We start from the raw sequence: 19903 nt of genomic DNA, 5'->3' as shown, positions 1-19903 counted from the left end.
CACATAACTGGAAGGATGTATTTCAAAATACCACCCATGGCTGCCTATGGGTGGTCGGATTCAGGATGACTATCATTTACTGCTTTGTGCTTTTCCATATTTTCCACATTTTCTACAATGAGTAAGAATTACATAGATAATCAGGGGAAAACTAAAATTCACAGCTTTCTATAGGGTGGCCCTCACTCAGACTGCACAGTTCATGCCCTGTCTCTCCTACACTTACCCCCGCCCCCACGGAATAAAGGTAAAGCTGATACTCTCTCCATCCTTATCTCTAGAAAGCAAATGCCTTCCAGTTGAACTGCTGCTACCCCCTATCCTTTCTCTCCTCTGATAGAACACACAAACCAAGGGTCACAACTAAATGTCACCTTTCCAACTTGCTAAAACTAAGTTTCATACTTCACCAAGCCACCTTCCAACTCCTGTTTCTTTGCCTATTCTGCAAAAAAAAATATATTTCAATAGGAGAACTCACAGAATACCTAGTCAAAACACATGTCAATACATCTTTAAGATGTTGTCTTTTAACGATATAAAATTATGATAAGGAATCAAATATACCAGAAAACACTGAGATAATAACCCTTCCTTGGTCAAACCATGAAAAGAGACTGCATTAAAGTACATGGCTGGAGCAGCTTGTGCCCTGCCTACCTACCTTCAGTTTCTCCATTAATTATGGTTCTCTGACTCCAAGGCATGGGCTGGACTTGCCACCGACAGGAAGCCAAAGGCTTCCCAATGACACCTACCCAACCAGTACAGTTAATTGTACATGCAACACTCAGCAAGTCTGAGGAGTCCCTCAAGGCATAATCATCAATGGGGAAATGACAGCAGCAGCTTTCCATCACAAAAAAACCTCAGGTGAAAAACAAGTTTCCATATCATGAAAAAAACTGGCATACAAAAATAGTCCAGGACCTATAATCTCAGAGTCTCAAATAGTGGCTAAGAGGACAGTGCAGAGATACAAGAAGGGGAAGGAAGGGTAGAAGGAAAAGAAGGAAGAAAAAGAAGAAGAAACAGGATCCTAGAACTACCAGGAGCCTCAGTAGATTTCCAGCCCCCCCCACCCCACCCAAGTCCTCCTGCCCCTGCCAAGAAGAGGATGAAGAGGTCTGAAGAGTCAAATTCCTTTACAAAATCAGTTCAAACAGAGCCAGGACTAAGAGGCAAAAGCTTTGGATTGTATTCCTTCAAAAAGGCAACTTCTAGAAGGTGAAATAATTCATTTCAAACATAGGATTGGACCTTACATACTATATTGCATAGTATTTTATTTTTATGCCCCCTCCAATATGAACCTTAAGAAATATGTTTGCCTGAGGAGGTGGTTTCCCTTTTCCTATTCAATTCTCTCCCACAGAGTGATATGCAGCATTTATTAGACCTAATTATTCTGGCACCTAATCAGATACTGTGTTGAAATGTTATATAACTCATACATGAAAGTATGTCTTCCCAAACACATCACAGAGCCTTGAAATTCATTATTTCGGTCTTCATTTTTCTACTATCTCCCTAAATTTTAACTATTGTGTTATACACACATAAAGTACTTAATAGGTACTTGGGTAGATGGATAGACAGGGGAATAGGTGGACAGACATAACAGTTGTAAAGCAGCCTGGAGACAGTGCAAAATATACATTAAAAAATGAACAGGCAAGACAGATGCACATGGAACATCTCAATTCTAGGCTGTGACATGGGACTTGCTTCACCAGGAATTAACAAATTTACACCCGGGGCCTTCAGTGAGGCCCCAAAAACCTCACACTGGGCATTAATTTCACTCACACTAGAAGATGACGGGTATTAAATCATTTAAAACATTCTTCCCAATGAAGATATTATGGCACATAATTTCTGTACACATCCCCCTAAAAAAGCTCTAATTAAAAGAGTAGCTTTAGCGAGGGCGTGTGTGTGTGTGTGTGTTCAGAAAGGGAAGGGAAAACACTCATGGGGTGTGATTATACCATAAGAAGGGGGAAAAAAAGTAACTTGAGACCTGGTATCTGAAGGAGGTATATTCAGGTTGGCTGCATTCATTGCCCTCTGTAAGCTAGGACTGATCTGGTTGCATGCTGTAGAGACCTGGCTTGCTGGAGGTGAAATGGGTCCCAGTCGCTGAACCATCATGGGGCTGCTGGTGACCACTAGATTGTTGCAGCTGCCTTTTCCAATGGACTTGCACTGAGGCCCAAAGCCAAGAGCCCCTAAAAACAAATGAATCAGGTTAGCTTTCATGTCCCTTACATCAGAAATCAATAAATACACACATGTGCACACTTTTATCAGGACCCGTCTTTAGAGACAGTCCTTGGATCTTTTTTTATTTTTTAGTATTGGTGATACCAAAAAGCTCCCTCCAATTGCAATGAAAAAGCAATGATGCTACAACAGAAACTCATCTATAATCACCACTTACACAAAATGTGCTTGCATTTTGCTCCTTCTCTGTAGAAGTGCCCAGTGATATTAAGAATCATTTCATCATCTCCTTACCTAAAGAGTTAAGGTGGTAAGTAGATGGGATTACTAACATCAAGCTAAGTTTTTTCTAGACTAACTAATATCTTGAAGCACCCATCAAGGAAAGTTGATGCTGCTGGTAGAGAAAAAAACAAACGAACTTGTTTAACTGGTTTACTTCATTCCAGTTCTGGCCTTGCTAAAAGCCTCTTTCAAAGGATATAATCTGGCTGCATCTCTCCACTCTGTACTTCTCCTCTTCATCCCAATACACTGTCATTGGACATATACCCAGTTTTCAAAAAATAAGGATGAGAAAGCCACAAACAAAACATTCATTCTAATTAGACATAGATTTTTCATTTCATTAACAACAATCTTCGAACCTAGTAAAATCTGGTACATACCCAAAAGGGAAAGTAAAAAAAAAAAGAAAGAAAAAAGAAACCCACAAGAGTCTATGTCGTTAGGGAAAAGTGAAATGCAAAGAGAAGAAAGGAAAACACTGTCATGACTCACTTACAAAAACATAATAATTGTTGAATCATTCTAGACATTCTTTTTGCATGGGTGTATTTTTTCAAACCTTTTTTTTTTTTGCAAACTACCTGGTCAAGTCTCACTCTGTTCCTATTTCAAACAAACAAAAATAAGTATGATCTCAGTTTTTAACAAATGAAGTTCTAAATTTTTCTCACAAAATTTCCCGTCTTTCTCATTGATATATTTGGGATCAAAGTGGGTGGAAAAGCATCCCTATAACTTTCCTTAGTCCTAGGGGGTATAATTTCCCATTTTGTTTTCCCAAAAATTAAATCAGTAGCCCCCAAAATGACTGTCATCTTCTGTAACATCCTCTCCCAAGAGCCCACAAAACTGAAGAATAAACAAGATCTTAGATCAATCACTGTGCTCACATTAATGAAACCAGATCTTAAAAATGCTGGGAGAGTAACAACATCATTAGCTGGTAGAAAACCTGGTATATAGTCCAGCCCACTGGAAAAGTAAAATCCAAGTAGTAATTGATTTGCCCAAGGTCACAAAGGGATTTATGAACAGAGCAGAAATAGATTCCACCAGGATATATTTTCATGGCACCTGGTTACTTAAAGGTGCTAGATGCTTCATTTGCTCTGTGGATACTTTCCAAGATCATTAGCTCTGAGAGAAAAGTCTCCAATTTTTTTTAAGATACTCAAGCCAGAACCTTCCCTCTACCTCTTTCCCTGCAGCTTATATCTGATGCATCTTCTTGTGCCTTGAAAGGTCAGTTATAGAGGGTCAATCTGTCTTCATAACTCATAACACTGTACCATAGGGTTTCATGTCATTATTAAGAGTAGTGGATACGTTTTTATGCAATAACCATAAACTCAGTATCTTAACAAATTCCAACAAACCGCATGCCATTGCTTTCCAAATCCTCCTTTACCTAAAGGCAACGTGATGGTTCATAGCCTAGTCCAGTAAAAAAGACACTCGAATTCTCTACCCAGGTAAGGATGGGTCCTTATCAGTCACAGCTATTAAAAGCAACATCAGCCCTGTCTGGGTGGCTCGACTGGTTGGAGTGTTGTCTCACACACCAAAAAAGTTCAATCCGGATCAGGGCACACACCTAGGTTATGGGTTCCTTCCCTGGCTGGGGTGCATATGGGAGGCAACCGATCAATGTTTCTCTCTCACATCTCTCTCTCTCCCTCTCTTCTCTCCTCCCTCTCTCACTCTCTCCCCGCCACCCCGCCCCAGCCCCAGCTTCCTTCCTCTCTCTCTAAGATCAATATCCTCAGGTAAGGATTTAAAAAAAAGCAACATTAGATGTCAGTATTCGGCGGGGGGGGCGGGGGGGGGGCTGGGATGGGAGTAAAAAACAGAAAACTGTACTTGAACAATTATTAAAATAAAATTAAAAAACTGAAAAAAAAGATGTCAGTAGTCTCTCAAATTTAATGTCATGTATTCATCTAAGCAACTCACTCACTTCATGCCTACTTCCACCTTAGTAAAAAGGTATTAATATCTACCTCTAAAACAAACACATATTAGCATCAAGAACAGCACACCCAAGAAATACTACTTGGTGGCAAAACATATTAAGATATTCTTACATCAAATCTAAGATGCCATATATTATAAGGCATACCATTATTTTATGTACCAGTAAGAACTTGTGATGAGCTGTAAATTAAATCAGTGCATGGTGTTGAGGTTTCAGAGATGCTCTGGTGTAAAAATACGCACACCTTAAATGGGTAAGTACCAATATTATGGCTGAGGAATTTCTAACCCTTGTCTTGCTCATGATCTTCTCTGCCTAGAATGCTCTTACCCTAACCTGTCTACTTAGTGCACACCTCTGCATGTTCAAAGCCTCAATTCAAAGGTCTGACTCCCCCCACTGACTCTTCACCACACCCACTGCACACTGGAAAGGTAGGACTAATTCTTCTTTTCATTTCCCTGCAGTCTCTCACAACACATCTCCCACAAAACCTTCAGGGAACTGAAATGTTTACATGCCTGTCATCTTCTCCCCTTTTATACTTTACTGCTCTTTAAAAGTAAAGCTCTTGTTTAAGGAATCTTTGCTTCCTTAGTACCTAGCCCAGAGCCTGAACAGAACACAAACAATAAAGTCTGTCAATGAAGTTAAGTAGAAATGAACGAATGATGCAAATTAAAACCACAATGAGATACCACTTCACAATGGTCAGAATGGGCATCATACACAAACCAACCAACAAACAAGTGTTGGTGAGGTCGTGGAGAAAAGGGAACCCTAGTACACTTTTGGTGGAATTGCAAACTGGTGCAGCCACTGTGGAGAACATCATGGAATTTCCTCAGAAAACTAAAAATGGAATTGCCTTTTGACCTGGCAATTCCACTGCTGGGATGATACTCAAAAAATCCTGAAACACCAATTCAAAAGAACCTATGCACCCCAATGTTCATAGCAGCACAATTTACAACAGCCAAGTGCTGGAAGCAACCTAAACGCCCATCAGTAAATGAGTGGATCAAAAAACAACAGTACATTTACACAATGGAATACCACACAGCAGAAAGAAAGAAGGAGCTCCGACCCTTTGCAACAGAATGGATGGATCTGGAGAACATTATGCTAAGTGAAATAAGCCAGGTGGTAAAAGGCAAATACCATATGATCTCACCTATAAGTGGAACCTAATCAACAAAACAAACAAGAAAGCAAAATACAAGAGATATTGAGATAAAGAACAAACTTACAGTAACAAGGAGAGGAGGGAAGGGGATAATGGGGAAAAAAGGGGAAGGGTAGTCAAGGAACATGTATAAAGGACCCATGGACAAAGCCAAAGGGGGGTGGAGTCCAGGGTGGTAGGTGGGGAGGGGTGGAGTGGGGGTAGTAGTCAGGGGAAAATGGAGACAACTGTACTTGAACAATATAAAACAAATTTTTAAAGAAATAAATGAATGAAAAGATAGTTATATACAGGAATATCAAATACTGACAGATTATTTCCACCAAAACCCTCCTAGTTTTCTTTTTTTAAAGGCACTGCTGTTTTTCAGTAATGAACTCCAACTAAGTCCATCCTTTGACACATTTCCACAGGACTGCTAACTTCCCAGCATCTCCATCATTTTTACTATATTACCCCCACTCCCAAATACACTGGTCACCTTGAACTCCATCTACTATAGAGGAGTGACAGCTTCTGGCAAGTGTCACATATGGCATCCCTGAAGCCTTAAGCTAAATGGTAAATTTGTTGGGAATTGGCAATGTTTGCGACACAGCTGTGAGAATGTTCTAGAAAATGGCATCATTTGTCTCAAAGATTGAGGCAAACAACAGTTTGACCTTGGGCCACTGGGTTCAATGTAACCGTCTAATTTTATTGTCATAATTCTAGACAGGAGGAATACCTTCAGACTACTCAAAACTGTGCAGTATGTGAAGTGTGGGCTCACCAGTCTGCCTAGGATGCACCCCGCACTCTGCTAGTTGCGCTACTTGGCCATACTACTTAAACATTTGTGTGCTTCATCTCCATGTCTGTGTCTTCTCATATGCACATTGTCTAGCACATAGTAGGTACTCAATGTATTAGCAGCTACTGTTACATTTGTTGTTATTATTGTTCATGACTGTGATCACATTATTTGCTCCATTCACCTTCCTGAAATAAAACAGTTCTTCACAATTCCTTGCATGCAACAAGGTAGTAAATGATTCTATTTAATTCTCTACTTATTTCCAATGTTCTATCTACTTTGAGTCTGAAGCCAATTTTTTTTAAGCCAGGTGTCACCACAGATAGAAAAAAACTTTCCAACTGGCCAAGTTAGAATGTTCCTTGGCTTGTCATTCCCTGAAAACAAACTGTATAACTTTTCTGACTACCAGATGTGCCAACTATGTGTGCACTGGTTTTCATTTTTAAATACCACTTTTTAGTGACTGCACAATGTTTTTAAAAAATATGTTTATTGCTCAGATAAGGATCTGAGTGGATGGCATTCTGAGTACCACATATATTCTGTCCAAAATCACTGCATGTCTTTAAAAAAATTCAAGTGCATAGAATAAACCTCCCAGAGGAGCAAATAGTGTGCAAAATATATCTGTTTATGGTACTTTTTTTTTTGTTATGGACTCTCTCAAGACTGGCATCCTAAGTAACACACTTTGGAAAAAACACATTAAAACATGAAGAATGAGCACATGAATGGGAAAGAGATGGTAGGATGTAGACATGAAAACAGAAGGGAGGAGGCATGGTGTATACTGGGGAAAATGAAGAAAAGTCAGGACTACCTGAAAAAGGGGACAGGGAAACCAGAAGAAAGGGAGAAAACAGAGTTTAGAATACTGGTTCAGTCAGCCTGAGTTTGCCAATGGCTCCAAACCTAGCTGCATATTAGTGTTACCAGGAAAGTTTTTTAAAAAATGCAAATTCACAGGCTCCACCTCAAACCAACTAAGCCAGATGAGGCTGACTTGGTTGGCCTGGGGACACGCATCTGGGACAGTGTGCTATATAGATAGGGGTGTACCCCTACTGGATACCAAGTTCACCCAAGATTAATCTGGTGGAGATGGGGAGGAAGACTGAAGGATGACATAAAACGGGGCTTGAGGAAGAGGCCACATGGTGGTAAATGACAGCATAGGTTATGATGGTTATAGAAGCAAGTTAGAGCAAGACTGACGACTTTATAGTTGGTTGATCAAGATTTAGGAGATCAAGTTTAATAAGAAAGAGGAGGTCACACAAACACTCTTTTTGTGACTCCATTCCAAAGTGAGTTACTTTGTCCCAGCCAAAAAATAGGTCACATAGAATCCAGATTAATGAAGGTTCCCATGAATCATGCAATATTCTACCACAAAGAAGTTCAGCTTGAATCTACCAAGTTTATCCCACAAAGAATATAACTTTCACACCAACACTCTTCCAACCTTAGTCAGCATTCAGAAATGTTGGCCGCAAAGTATGGAATCACCAGCATTACTCATTTCACTTCATCCCTGCATTAAATGGAACTGTATTTATACCCTGAGAGATTAAAATATATCGTATTCCTTCCTGTACCACTCAGTTCCCTGGATTCCTGGACATGAAGCCTCATTGTCGTTCCTCACCACTTGGGCACTCCTGATAAGATGTTATTAAGAACGCACAGCTCCGAATCACCTCATAAAGATGTAAAGATGCATTAGACAGCATTCCCAAAAATTTATATTCCAAAGTCCCACCAGTCAGCTATTAGACAGCATTCTTAAAATTTATATTCTAAAGTCCCACCAGTCTATTGTACATCAATTACCAACTAATTAGTAGAGAGTGATTATGCTGACCCTTCTGTTTTCTCGTGTAATGATTTGCCAAGTTAACTGAAAGCTGCTCTGCTCCACAGAGACTCTTAGGATACCAAGAGTGTTAAATAAAGTTCACCAACGATTAGCCTAGAAAACCAAAGAGGAAATGTAAGCACATTTTATTGCTTTTCCCTCAACAAATTTTCTAACCATCCCATGGGAATAGAGCAGATATATTTGTTAAATAAGCAAACCATTACTCTGAAAAACTGAAACACCAGTACAGGCCCAATTTAGTGATTTACTGCTCACTGATAAGGTTTATTGAATCTCTGCTCTGTGCTATAGTATGTACTCTAGGGAGTGCAGATACATAAATGAGTAAGATAATTCTCGCTTACAATCTAATTTAGAAGGCTTTAAACCAAGGCATATCTGTGGGATTAAGCTGTGAATATAAGTTAATTCCAGGCGAAATTATTATACTACTTGCTCTATTAAGACTGGACTTCCATAAATATAAGGAAGGATAAGAAGGGAGGGAGGAAGTATATTTTAATGGGAGAAAAGTGCCTCAGTTTCCCCAAGACCATGACTAGGTAACATTTGCTGAGTACTGCATGTGGGCTCTGTGCTGCACTGCACTAACAAAGTCCTACACCTTTGAATTAGCCCTCAAAGTGCTTCTGACCAGTTAGAGAGAGTTTTAATCAACACATGAAACCATTAGGACACACGCAGCCTTAAACTGAGTTGCCATAACAGTCAGCACAGAAAGAGTTCAAGCAAGAAGATATGTATAAACGGGAAGAGGTTTGTTGGAGGAGGATTGTTTGTAAGACTTGATCTGAGTCTGTCAATAAGAGGAAGGGAGACAGCAGTACCAAGAGTAGGCTGGCCAAAGTGAAGTGATGTGCCAGGAAAGTTACGGCCACATGGGGAAGTGGTAAAGAATGGAGATGCTAAGGTCAGAATGGCTTCACTTACCAGCTGTTTGACCTTGGACAAGTTCCTTAAACTCTCTGTGCCTCTGTTTCCTCATCTGGAAAATGAAGTTGATCACTGTACCTACCTTCATTAGGCTCTCTGGAAAACTAACAAGTCAATGTATGTAAGGCACTTATAGTAGTGTTTAGCAACATAAGTTCTCTATAAGCCTTAGGTATTCACATTCTTAGAAAAGTAGTATATTACACAGGACATCCAAGGCAAGTGCTATAGTAGATTTAAAGCATGGTTGTGATAGTTGAAGGACTGTGAAGAGGGCAGTATAACTATTTTCAGTAATATGGAAGCAGAGCAAAAACTGAAGGCAGGAAACCAAGAGATGTTGTCATGATCTCGAGAAGCAGTCACGAAGCCTGGACCAGGTCGTGTAGCCATAAACCGAGGGAACAGAGTAACCCCAAGTGACCTTATAAAGAAAAAAAAATAAAGAGAGTTGTTGAAGAGCCTGTAAGAAATACTAGATTCCAAACCCTTCTCCATAAATTAATATCATGTTTTCCTAAGTTGCTTCCACCACAAAGCCAACCAAAAGCAGAAATTGGATGAGAAAGGGCAAAACTGCCTATTGGTGAGATCCCTTTACTGTATGAAACAATGACTGGGGACCCCTCTGTTAGAGGGTAGGTGCTCAATAAATATTTGCTAGATAAATAAACAAAAGATATGACTCAGGGAAATTTATAAGGCAAGACATATATAGTTCAAGGCCACAAATAAGGTTGAGAAGTTCCCTTTTACATGTGCTGTGATGTAGAAGACAGCTATCCCTGGTAAAGACAATTGTTAATATGTCTTTGTCTCTAAATTACTGAAAAGCTGGAAATACTACTAGTTTGCCCTCCATCCATACTCCTTCCTGCAAGACACACATACACACACACACACACACACAACACAACACAAAGGGAATACAGTGTAAGCCATTTAACATAAATCAATGGAACTTTTTTTCAGGATCTAGATTTGGTTCAGAGGCAAAAATCCTATTTTATACTTCATATTAGAGATAACTCCTTACTATCTAAAAGGCACAGTGTACACAGTCATCCTTAAAAGTTGCAAGGCTACCTTTGTTTTCCTTCAAACAAAGGTAATTCCTTAGAACTGTCCAAGGAGACAAATACTTCATCATAATTTTTTTCTGTGACATATTCTACATGAGCTTACAAGTCTGAAAGAGATACCCAGAACAAACAAGTCTGGAGGAAAGGCAAATGGTTATGCAGATTACATTTTCTCACATTAAAAATTAAGTCAAACACTATAAACTTTGGATATTAACCCCTTATCAGATGTATCAGTGAATATGTTCTCCCATTCTGTGGGTTGTCTTTTTATTTTGTTGATGGTTTCCTTTGCTGTGCAAAAACTTTTTAGTTTGAAGTAGACCCATTTGTTTATTTTTTCTTTTGTTTCCCTTGCCTGGGGAGATATACCCAATAACAAATTTCTACAATGTCCAAGATTTTACTGCCTGTTTTCTTCCAGAATTTTTATGGTTTGGGGCCTAACACTTAAGTCTTTGATCCATTTTGAACTTATTCTTCTGTGTAGCATAAGAAGGTGGCCTACTTTCATTTTTCTGCATGTATCTGTCTAATTTTCCCAACACCATTTATCGAATAAACTATCTTTAGTCCATTGTATGTACTTGCTTCCTCTGTCAAATATTAATTGACTATAAAGGTGTGGGTTTATTTCTGGACTATTCTGTTCCATTGACCTATGTGTGTGTATTTATGCCAATGCCAGGCTATTTTGATTATTATGGCCTTGTAGTATAGTTTGATACTAGATATTAGATATTATATAGGTATTATATTATATATATAGTTTGATATTTGATATAGAGTGTGTCCTCCAACTTTGTTCTTCTTTCTCAGGATCGCTGTTGCCATGTTGGGCCTTTTGTGGTCCCATATAAACTTTTGAAATATTTGTTCTAGTTCTGTGAGGTACATCATTGGAATCTTAATGGAGATTTCACTGAATCTACAGATTGCTTTAAGTACTATGGACATTTTAATGATGTTAATTCTTCCTTTCCATAAAAGTCCCTGAATAGACACTTCTCCAAAGAGGACATACAAGTGGCCAAAAGACATATGAAAAGATGCTTCACTTCACTAATCATCAAAGAAAGGCAAATTAAAACCACAATGAGGTGCCATCTCACATGTGTCAGAACGGCTATCATCAATAGCAATCAACAAACAACAAGTGTTGGCAAGGATGCGGGGGAAAGGGGAACCCTTTTGTACTGTTGTTGGGAATGCAGATGGGTGTAGCCACTGTGGAAAGCAGTATGGAGTTACCTCAAAAAAATTAAAACTGGATCTGCCTTTTATCCCACAGGCCCCATTCTGGGAATATATCCAAAGGAACGCAAAACATTAATTTGAAAGAACATAAGCATCCCTGTGTTCATTGCAGCATCATTTACAATTGCTACAATATGGAAGCAGCCCAAGTGTCCATCAATAGATATGAGGACATAACAACTACACAATGGAATTCTACTCAGCCATAAAAAAAAAGAAAATTTTACCCTTTCCAACAGCATGGACAGACCTGGAGAACATTATGCTAAGTGAAATAAGCCAGTCAGAGAAACACAAACACTGTATGATTTCACTTATATGTGAAATATATTGAAAAAAAACTGAACTACCAAGCAAAATAGTGACAGACTCATAGAGAGCAGGCTGACAGCTATGGGTAGAAAGTTAGGGGGTGGAGTGATGAAGCAAAATGGGAAAAGGACTCATGGACATGGACAACAGTGTGGTTATGGCAGGGAGGAGGGGCATATAAGGGAGATAAATGGTAATAAAAATACAGCAAAAAATAAATTTAAAAATAATGCTGCTATGAAAAAAAAGAATAATGAGACTTTGGTCAAGATGGATGCATAGATAAACACAATACTTACTTCCTCCTACAATCACATCAAAATTACAACTAAACTACAGAAAAACCATCATTCAGAACCACCTGAAATCTGGCTGAATGGAAGTTCTACAACTACAAAATTAAAGAGGAAGACACATCAAGACTGGTAGGAGGAGCAGAGAAGAACAACAGGCTGGTCCCACATCCACATATAGCAGACAAAAATTGGGAGGGATATCTCAGCTGCAGAGATACCCTCTGAGGAGTGGGGTCCCAGCTCCACACCAGTCTCCCAAGCCCAGGGTTCCAGTGCCAGGAAGAGAAGTACCCATAACTTCTAGCTGTAAAAATTAGCAGGGATTTGAGTGAAACAAAGAAATCTCAGACATTCCTGTTAAAGGGCCTCTGCAAGGAGTTACTCAGACTCGTTCCCTCTGAGCTCTCACACTGGGGCAGCAGCTTGAAAGGAACCAGGGACATATGGGGAGGAACTATATTGTACAGCATCAGAGCAAGAGCTGGGGTGGAGCAACTTTCTCCCAGAGAGAGGTGCTAGCAGAAGCCATTGTTCCTTTGCTGAGCCCTCCGCCACAGAGCCAATAGGAAGGGGCCATATCTGAGTCTCCATCAACCTGGTTCACACTGTTTTCCTCTCCTTGGTGACTCCCTGAGGCCCCACTCCACTCAACTTTCGGGCCCACAGAAACTGTTTCCAGGGACTTTTCCATATGAATGGCCAATCCTGGCTCATGCTTCAGAGTTTCCTAAAATCTCTCAAACAAGCAGCATCTGGCCTTAGTATGCCCTGCACCTTTCAATAAGTGTTCCCAGCCCTGGCATGAGCATCAGCCAGCCTTGGTTCACATCTTGGCCTTGTCTGGGCACCTCCAAGCCCACATGAGTAGCAGCCATCTGCAGATCACTTTGTAGCTCATGTCAGGTGGCCCCAGGCAAAACACAGGCAGCAGCCAACTGTGGCCTACACATCCTGGTAGGTCAGCACACCCAGTAGGCAGCTTCAGACCATATCAAAGTACCAACACCCAATCACCCCCACAAGCAACATACCTAACAGACAGACTCAGCAGGCACCAGAGCCCCGCTGAAGTAAGTCCTGCTCTGTGTGGTGAGCCCCTGCACAGCTGATACTCTAACAGTGGTAAGAGGTCAATGGTTAGTGGTAGCAGCCAGTCCTTGCAGCCAATTGGCCTAGGGGTAAATCCCTCATACCGACACCCCAACTGCAACCAAGGTTCAGCTACAACAGAAGTGGTGTACACAGCTCACAAAGGGGAGCACACCTTGAGTGCCCAGCTTGGATGGTTGGGAAGGTTGTACCACTGGACTCTACAGAACACCTACTACATTGGGCCACTCTACCAAGCCTAAGAGACATAACAGCTCTGTGTAATAAATAAAAACAAATACAGGGAGGCTGCCAAAATGAGGAGACAAAGAAACATGTCCCAAATGAAAGAACAGAACAAAATTCTAGAAAAAATATTTTTTTAAAATGAAAATCAACAATTTACCAGATGTGAGTTCAAAACACTGGTTATAAGGGTGTTCAATGAACTTAGTGAGGATTTCAACAACATTAAAAAAGAACCAGTCATAAATGAAGGCTACACTAACTGAAATGAAGAATGCTTTACAGGAAAGCAGCAGTAGAGTAGATAAAGCCAAGAATCCTATCAGTGATTTGGAATATAAGGAAGCAAAAACACCAAACCAGAACAGCAAAAATAAAAAAGAATTTTAAAAAATGAGGATACTGTAAGAAGCCTCTGGGACATCTTCAAACACACCAATATTCACATCAGAGGGTGTCAGAAGGAGGAGAGAGAGAGGAAGGAATTTAAAACCTATTAGAAAAAAATATGACAGAAAGCTTCCCTAACTTGGTGGGGGAAAAAAGACATATAAGTTCAGGAAGTGCAAAGAGTTCCAAAGAAGATGAATCCCTAGAAGCCCACACCAAAACACATCATAATTAAGATGCCAAAGTTTAAAAACAAACAGACAACCTTAAAAGCAGCAAGAGAAAAGCAGTTACTTACCTGTAAGTGGGATCCTAATAAAACAGTAAGCTGATTTCTCAACAGAATCTTTGTAAGCCAGAAGGTATTGGCAATAATATTCAAAGTGATGAAAAGCAAGGACCTACAACCAAGATTACTCTACCCAGCAAAGCTATCATTTATAATCAAAGGACAGATAAAGAGCTTTTCAGATAAGAAAAAGCTAAAGGAGTTCATCACCATCAAACCAATATTGTATGGAATGCTAAAGGATAAGAAGAAAGAAGAGGGAGAGGGAGGGGTAGTGGAAGGGGACGAAGAAGGAGTAAGAGGAGGAGGAGGAAAAGTAGAAGAAGGAGGAGAAGAAAAAGGAGGAGGAAGATTAAGACTATCAACAATAAAATGACAATGAATACATATCCATCAACAATTGAATCTAAAAAACAAAATAAATGGACAAGCAGAACAGAAATAGAATCATAGTTATGGAGAACATTTTGATGGTTGCCAAATGCAAGTAGGGTTTGGGGGAGGGATGAAAAGGATGAAGGGACTAAGAAATACAAATGGATGTTACAGGATAGTCATGGGGATGTAAAGTACAGCATGGGGAATATAGTCAATAATATTCTAATAACTATGTATGCTGTCAGATAGGTCTGAGATTTATCAGGATGATCACTTAGTAAGGTATCTAATCACTGGATTGTACACCTGAAACTAATATAATAATGTATGTCAATGGTAATTGAAAAAATTTTTTAAATGTTTTCAAAAAAGAGTAATGCTTATGTTATGCCTAAACCTTTTAAAGGGGTAGTGTTATTTACCTAAGTTGAATGTGAAAGCTGAGAATAAATGTGAATAAAAACTTGAATACTAATTGAGCTGAAAACTTGTTTTCTGAGTAGCACACACATTTTTAGAAGAGAGTCACAAATCATAAGCAATGTTAAGATCTTATGGCTTTGAAAGTAAATTGGAAAGAGAGAAATAAAATCCCTCCCCATTCTCCAAGGATCAATTTACTGGAAGCCTCCAGATTTTGCTCCCCCTCTTTGTTCTAAACATTCTTCAACAAAACAAAAATAACAGGGAAAGTCAGAGGGCTTACTTGGATTCTTGCACAATGAGAGGAACATGACCCTTGATACAAATCTATAGTTTGGAAGAAAATGTCACAATAAATCCCTATGAATCACTGGATAATATTAGCTCCTTACAATGAGCCAAAAAATTATGAAGGTTATCTCCAAAAATATTTTCAATAAGGAAGACTGTTTAGACACCAATCTTAGTGAGATCATTCTGCCAATTTTAAAATGGAGTCAATATAATTCACTTCCAAACAAATCTACCAATCTAATAAGTATGTGCAATTTTTGCACTTAAGAGATACACGTTTCAGAGTCACCATACGAGGTGGACCCCAAAAAACACCAGAATTTATTTATAAGTAACTGTGCATTTATTCTTACATGTTTCAACTTCAGTCAACTTCAAATTACTCTCCATTTGATGCAATACACCTATCAATGGAGACTTTTTTCCACTGCTCAAAACAGTTTTGAATTTATCAATTTTGACACCTTTTAGTGCTTCTGCCATTTTTTTGTTTCACCTTTTCCACATTGGCAAAGGGAACTTTAAGGACTTTTTTTCATCCAGGGAAACAAAAAAAGTCACTTGGGGTGAGATTGGATACATAGGGAGGGTGTGGCATGGGGACTATGCTGTTTTGGGTCAAAAATTGCTGAACACTCAACACAGTATGGACAGGTGCACTCGTAAACTACCCAGCATGAAATGGACAAACATGTTGAAAGAGTCTTCAAAAAAAAACTCACTGAAGCCAAACACAGCCTCTCACAACAACGCCGGCTAGTACACTGATCCAGATGGGTTTCTAGAACACTTACCTAGCAGAGGAAGCCTGTACTACACAGGGTCCTCAATGCAGAAGATAAGTCAGGGGGTTGGGGTCCCCTCCCTCATACTTTGAGAAACCAAATTATGTTTTAAAGCTGAAGGATCATGAGAAATAAATCACTTTTGCCAAATTTCACAGGTATCCCCTTCCCTTTCTTCTCTCTTATAGCTATTAGACAAACCTATTCTGTACATACTCATTTTGTGATACATCCAGAAAAAAATATTAATAAAGGAAAGTGTCTTTTCTTTGGTCTTCTATACAGTATTCTGAGCTAGCCATGGCAAAACCACGTAACCGTTCAGAAAAGATTTTGCTCCATGTTCAGAATTATAAGCCAATGAGTAAAAAAGGGAAAGAACAACTTCTACCTTCCTGCTTAAACACAAGCACCTTTGTTTGGAAAGATTTTCCCACTACCTTCTTCAAAAATGTGTCAATCAGAGTGGTTTCAGGGAGGGTGGGGAGATGTGGCAACTGGAATCATTGTTATTGCACCTCAAGGGAGAAGGTGAAGGGAAACAAAGATTGAGAAATCATGCCCCTTATTGGTTGCTCTGTCATCTGACACCAGCAGCACAAGGAATTCTAGCAATACCTCTGTCCAGAGGAAGAAAGCCTAGAGGCCGAAAGAAATTTATAGGGAAGATGTATACAGCTCAACTGACTTGTTTTTTTGACATGTGGACTTGAAAAAAACAATTTTACCTCAGAAACTTGGCAAATGCAAACTGACTTTTTTGTTAAGTTTTAACACGCATTTTACTAAATGCACGAAGAAAGAGCAAGGGAGAGAAAGGCCAGGTATCCAAATACAGGGAGGTTGTCAGGTTTCTCTTTCTCTGTCATTTTCATTTAATCGGTCAAATGAAAATTCAAAACCATATAATTAGATGGCTGTTTATACATGATTAAGCATGAGCTCACTGGACTTTACATGCCAAAAAGTCAGAGATGTGGTTAAGGGCAAGAAGGAACTATTAATAAAAGGAAATAAAGCTGTAATACATTTTTCACTTATGAATAAAAATAATTCAAAGGTCTCTAGATGGAAAAAGAGAGAAAAAAATCAACCATGAGTAGGGGCAAGGAACCAGATAATTTTATAAATGGTTAGAATTCATGAGATATAAAACATAAGCCACTGGTACGAAAAGCTTTTCTCCTCCATGACTCTAATCCTATTTTTGGTTTCTCGTAAACATAACTCACAATGAGAACATAACAAAACTTACCTGTATTATATTTCTTTAGAATTGTTCTGGGAAATATTTAAGCAAGAACATGCTGTTCATTTAAAAGAGTTACTTGTTTTCTTCATAACTGCCTTCATCAGTAATCCTCTCAGAGAAACCAATAGCTCTCAGCTTCCCTTGAGAAAGCCAAGTGTCCTTTCATTTTCACAAATGCAGAATTTTTCTTCCCAAAGTGAAGTGAGCACATCAAAAGCAAGGTTTAACTGACCGTAACCTTCATGAAGGTAAAGCAGACTCTCCCATATCCCCCAGAGAATCTGTGATCTCGGACTGGGGATCTGAAAGTGATAAATCATCTGCTTACAGAGATCAAACACCAAGCTATGAACAAAGTCAGTGAGCAAGCCTTTCAGATGACAGAGAATGGATGGGTCTAGAACCACCCTGCTTACCCTCATTAGGTAAGGTTTTCAAGTTACTTCTACAACTGCTCCCTGCTGGGAAAACACACCAGTACATGTCACCTCTAGAGGCCACCCAGGCAAATGCAAAATAAAGTCCAGAGGTAGCTCAGCTGTGTGTGCTAGTTTCTGCAAGCAAACAAGTCTTTGAATTGCCAATGTTGTGACTAGTACTTTTACACATGACTGTTGTGATAGTGTATAGCCCACTAATCAGAACAACACAATCTGAAACTAAAAATGAGTACAGCCAATAGACACCCAATACACAGTCCTTACGACTGAAGCTAAAATGAATGTAACAACATTCAGAAAGCCCCCTAAGAAGCATAAACATTGACTTTCACAGTCTGACTCTGAAAGCCTTATCTCCCAGTGTGTCAGAGGGTCTCTCTCTCTCTCTCTCTCTCTTGCCCTGCTCTACCTTCACCCTCTCTCAAAATAAATATCAGCCAGTTCAGACTCCCAGAGGGACCTTTAATCCTCTACATACCTGCCTGTTGGAATTTAAAGAAAATATGCTTCATTTAAACCTCTACTATGAACTACAAAATGCAGAAACCCATAAAAAGCTCATTTCCAAAATACATATCTGAAAAAGTATGGACATTTGAAACAGAGCACTGTACTCACAATTAATTTGGCAATTTTAACCTACAGAACCTTACATATCGCTCATCTACATGTTTTTCATGGAATATATACTTTATTTTAAAGATACGTTTTAAATTATTGACTGAATTTGGACAAATTCAATCCTTAACATATTCATTTAGTGTTAAATGACACCCAAAGCTTAGGGAAAAATACATTTTCCCAAAACAAATTCTTTATAAGCTGGAAATACATAGATTTTTATCTTTAATGTTGAAGGAAGGGGGAAATTGTACTAAATTAATAAATATTGATTATTTGAAACAGTTTAATAGCTACTGTGGTCCCAGATAAGAAATGTGATAATTTATTCCTAAACAATGTGTGGCATGTAACTCAAAACCACTTTTCATCAATAATTAATATTAATAATTAACAAGTATAAACAACAAAAATACCTTTTGGAAATGTTTCAACCTGGCCCTTTCCTCATTCCACAGCCTGCCTATTGCCCCCCTTCACCCTCTATGTGGAGTTAATAACTAACCTTCCCTCATCTGTGACATGCAACACTACCCAGCAGCAATCTTCCCAAGAATGCGCTCACAAATACATAAGATCGAAAAGAATAAAAGTCTTATCAAAGTCACCTGATTCTGGCCGACAGATTTCTAAATTAGCATCTGCAGTTACAATCACTCAGTGGTGAATTAGTTTTCTTCTCCAGTGAAAACAGAACCCTAAAGAAAGTTTACCTCGAACACCTCCTCTACCTAGAGATGTAATGTCTGATGTCTTTAATCCAAAGATCAGCTTAGTAATAAAAATTAAACAGTCCTCCAGATAAACACAGCAGAAGGAGAGGATAATGCAAAAACTACTCATTTAAGAGAAGTCAGAACCGATGCACCAGGCTGTATTTAGCACTCATTCTAAAGAGCATTCAATCTGACTTTTTAAAAACTGCATCGCTATCCTGTCTCCATGCTGATTGTCTGTGGGATAGCATCTTTCAGAATCAAACACGTTTCTCCCAATTTAAGGTCTCTTCCTTTTCTAGTCACTCTGCCCTAGCATCTGACATTTTAAGATTTTAAGTCCACTGAAATTCATCTCTCTCAGCCATTCACTCTTCCACAAAACTGAATATTATGTGGGCAATAGCCTAAGAAGTTCCTAAAGTTCAACATCGTGCTATATTTTAATTTCTTACAGCAAATACAAATTCTGTAATCCCCCATTCCCTTCCTCCACGTACCTCCATTCCATAGATTACCATCATGCTTCCTGAAAAGTGATCAGAATCAGCAAAAGCACCTCATGCTGAAGTTATTCATGTTCCCAGGCCTGTTTGGTAACTGACTTTTAAAAGTGTCAGAAGGAGGAACCCCTCCCACTGGGGAGCTTCCATGGGCTGTGGCTGTTTGTGTAAAAGTGCAGGGATAAAGGTGTTTACATCTTTTTCTTGGGCGGGGGCCTCAGACAGCTGTACAGAGTATTCT

At 39.2% G+C, this 19903-nt stretch overlaps 1 protein-coding gene across 5 annotated transcripts in view; it reads right to left on the bottom strand.

Moving 5' to 3' along the window:
- The window catches only part of GLIS3 (GLIS family zinc finger 3), a 452994-nt gene that overhangs the window by 305010 nt on the left and 128081 nt on the right, over positions 1 to 19903 (bottom strand). For 3 of the 5 annotated variants that reach the window (XM_045840588.1, XM_045840586.1, XM_045840587.1), the window contains one exon: positions 2024 to 2231. The exons of the other annotated variants lie outside the window; for them this stretch is intronic. In XM_045840588.1, coding sequence (XP_045696544.1) covers positions 2024 to 2154 — 131 coding nt within the window. In that variant the 5' untranslated portion in view covers positions 2155 to 2231. The remainder of the gene's footprint in view (positions 1 to 2023; positions 2232 to 19903) is intronic. 5 annotated transcript variants of the gene reach the window in all.

The sequence above is a fragment of the Phyllostomus hastatus genome, unplaced genomic scaffold (assembly GCF_019186645.2).
Source record: "Phyllostomus hastatus isolate PE091 unplaced genomic scaffold, TTU_PhHast_1.1 phas_contig_34, whole genome shotgun sequence".
In the NCBI taxonomy this organism is placed as follows: Eukaryota; Metazoa; Chordata; class Mammalia; order Chiroptera; family Phyllostomidae; genus Phyllostomus; species Phyllostomus hastatus.
The sequence above is the reverse complement of the archived record's forward strand: the minus strand, read 5'-3'. Positions and strand labels throughout refer to the sequence as shown.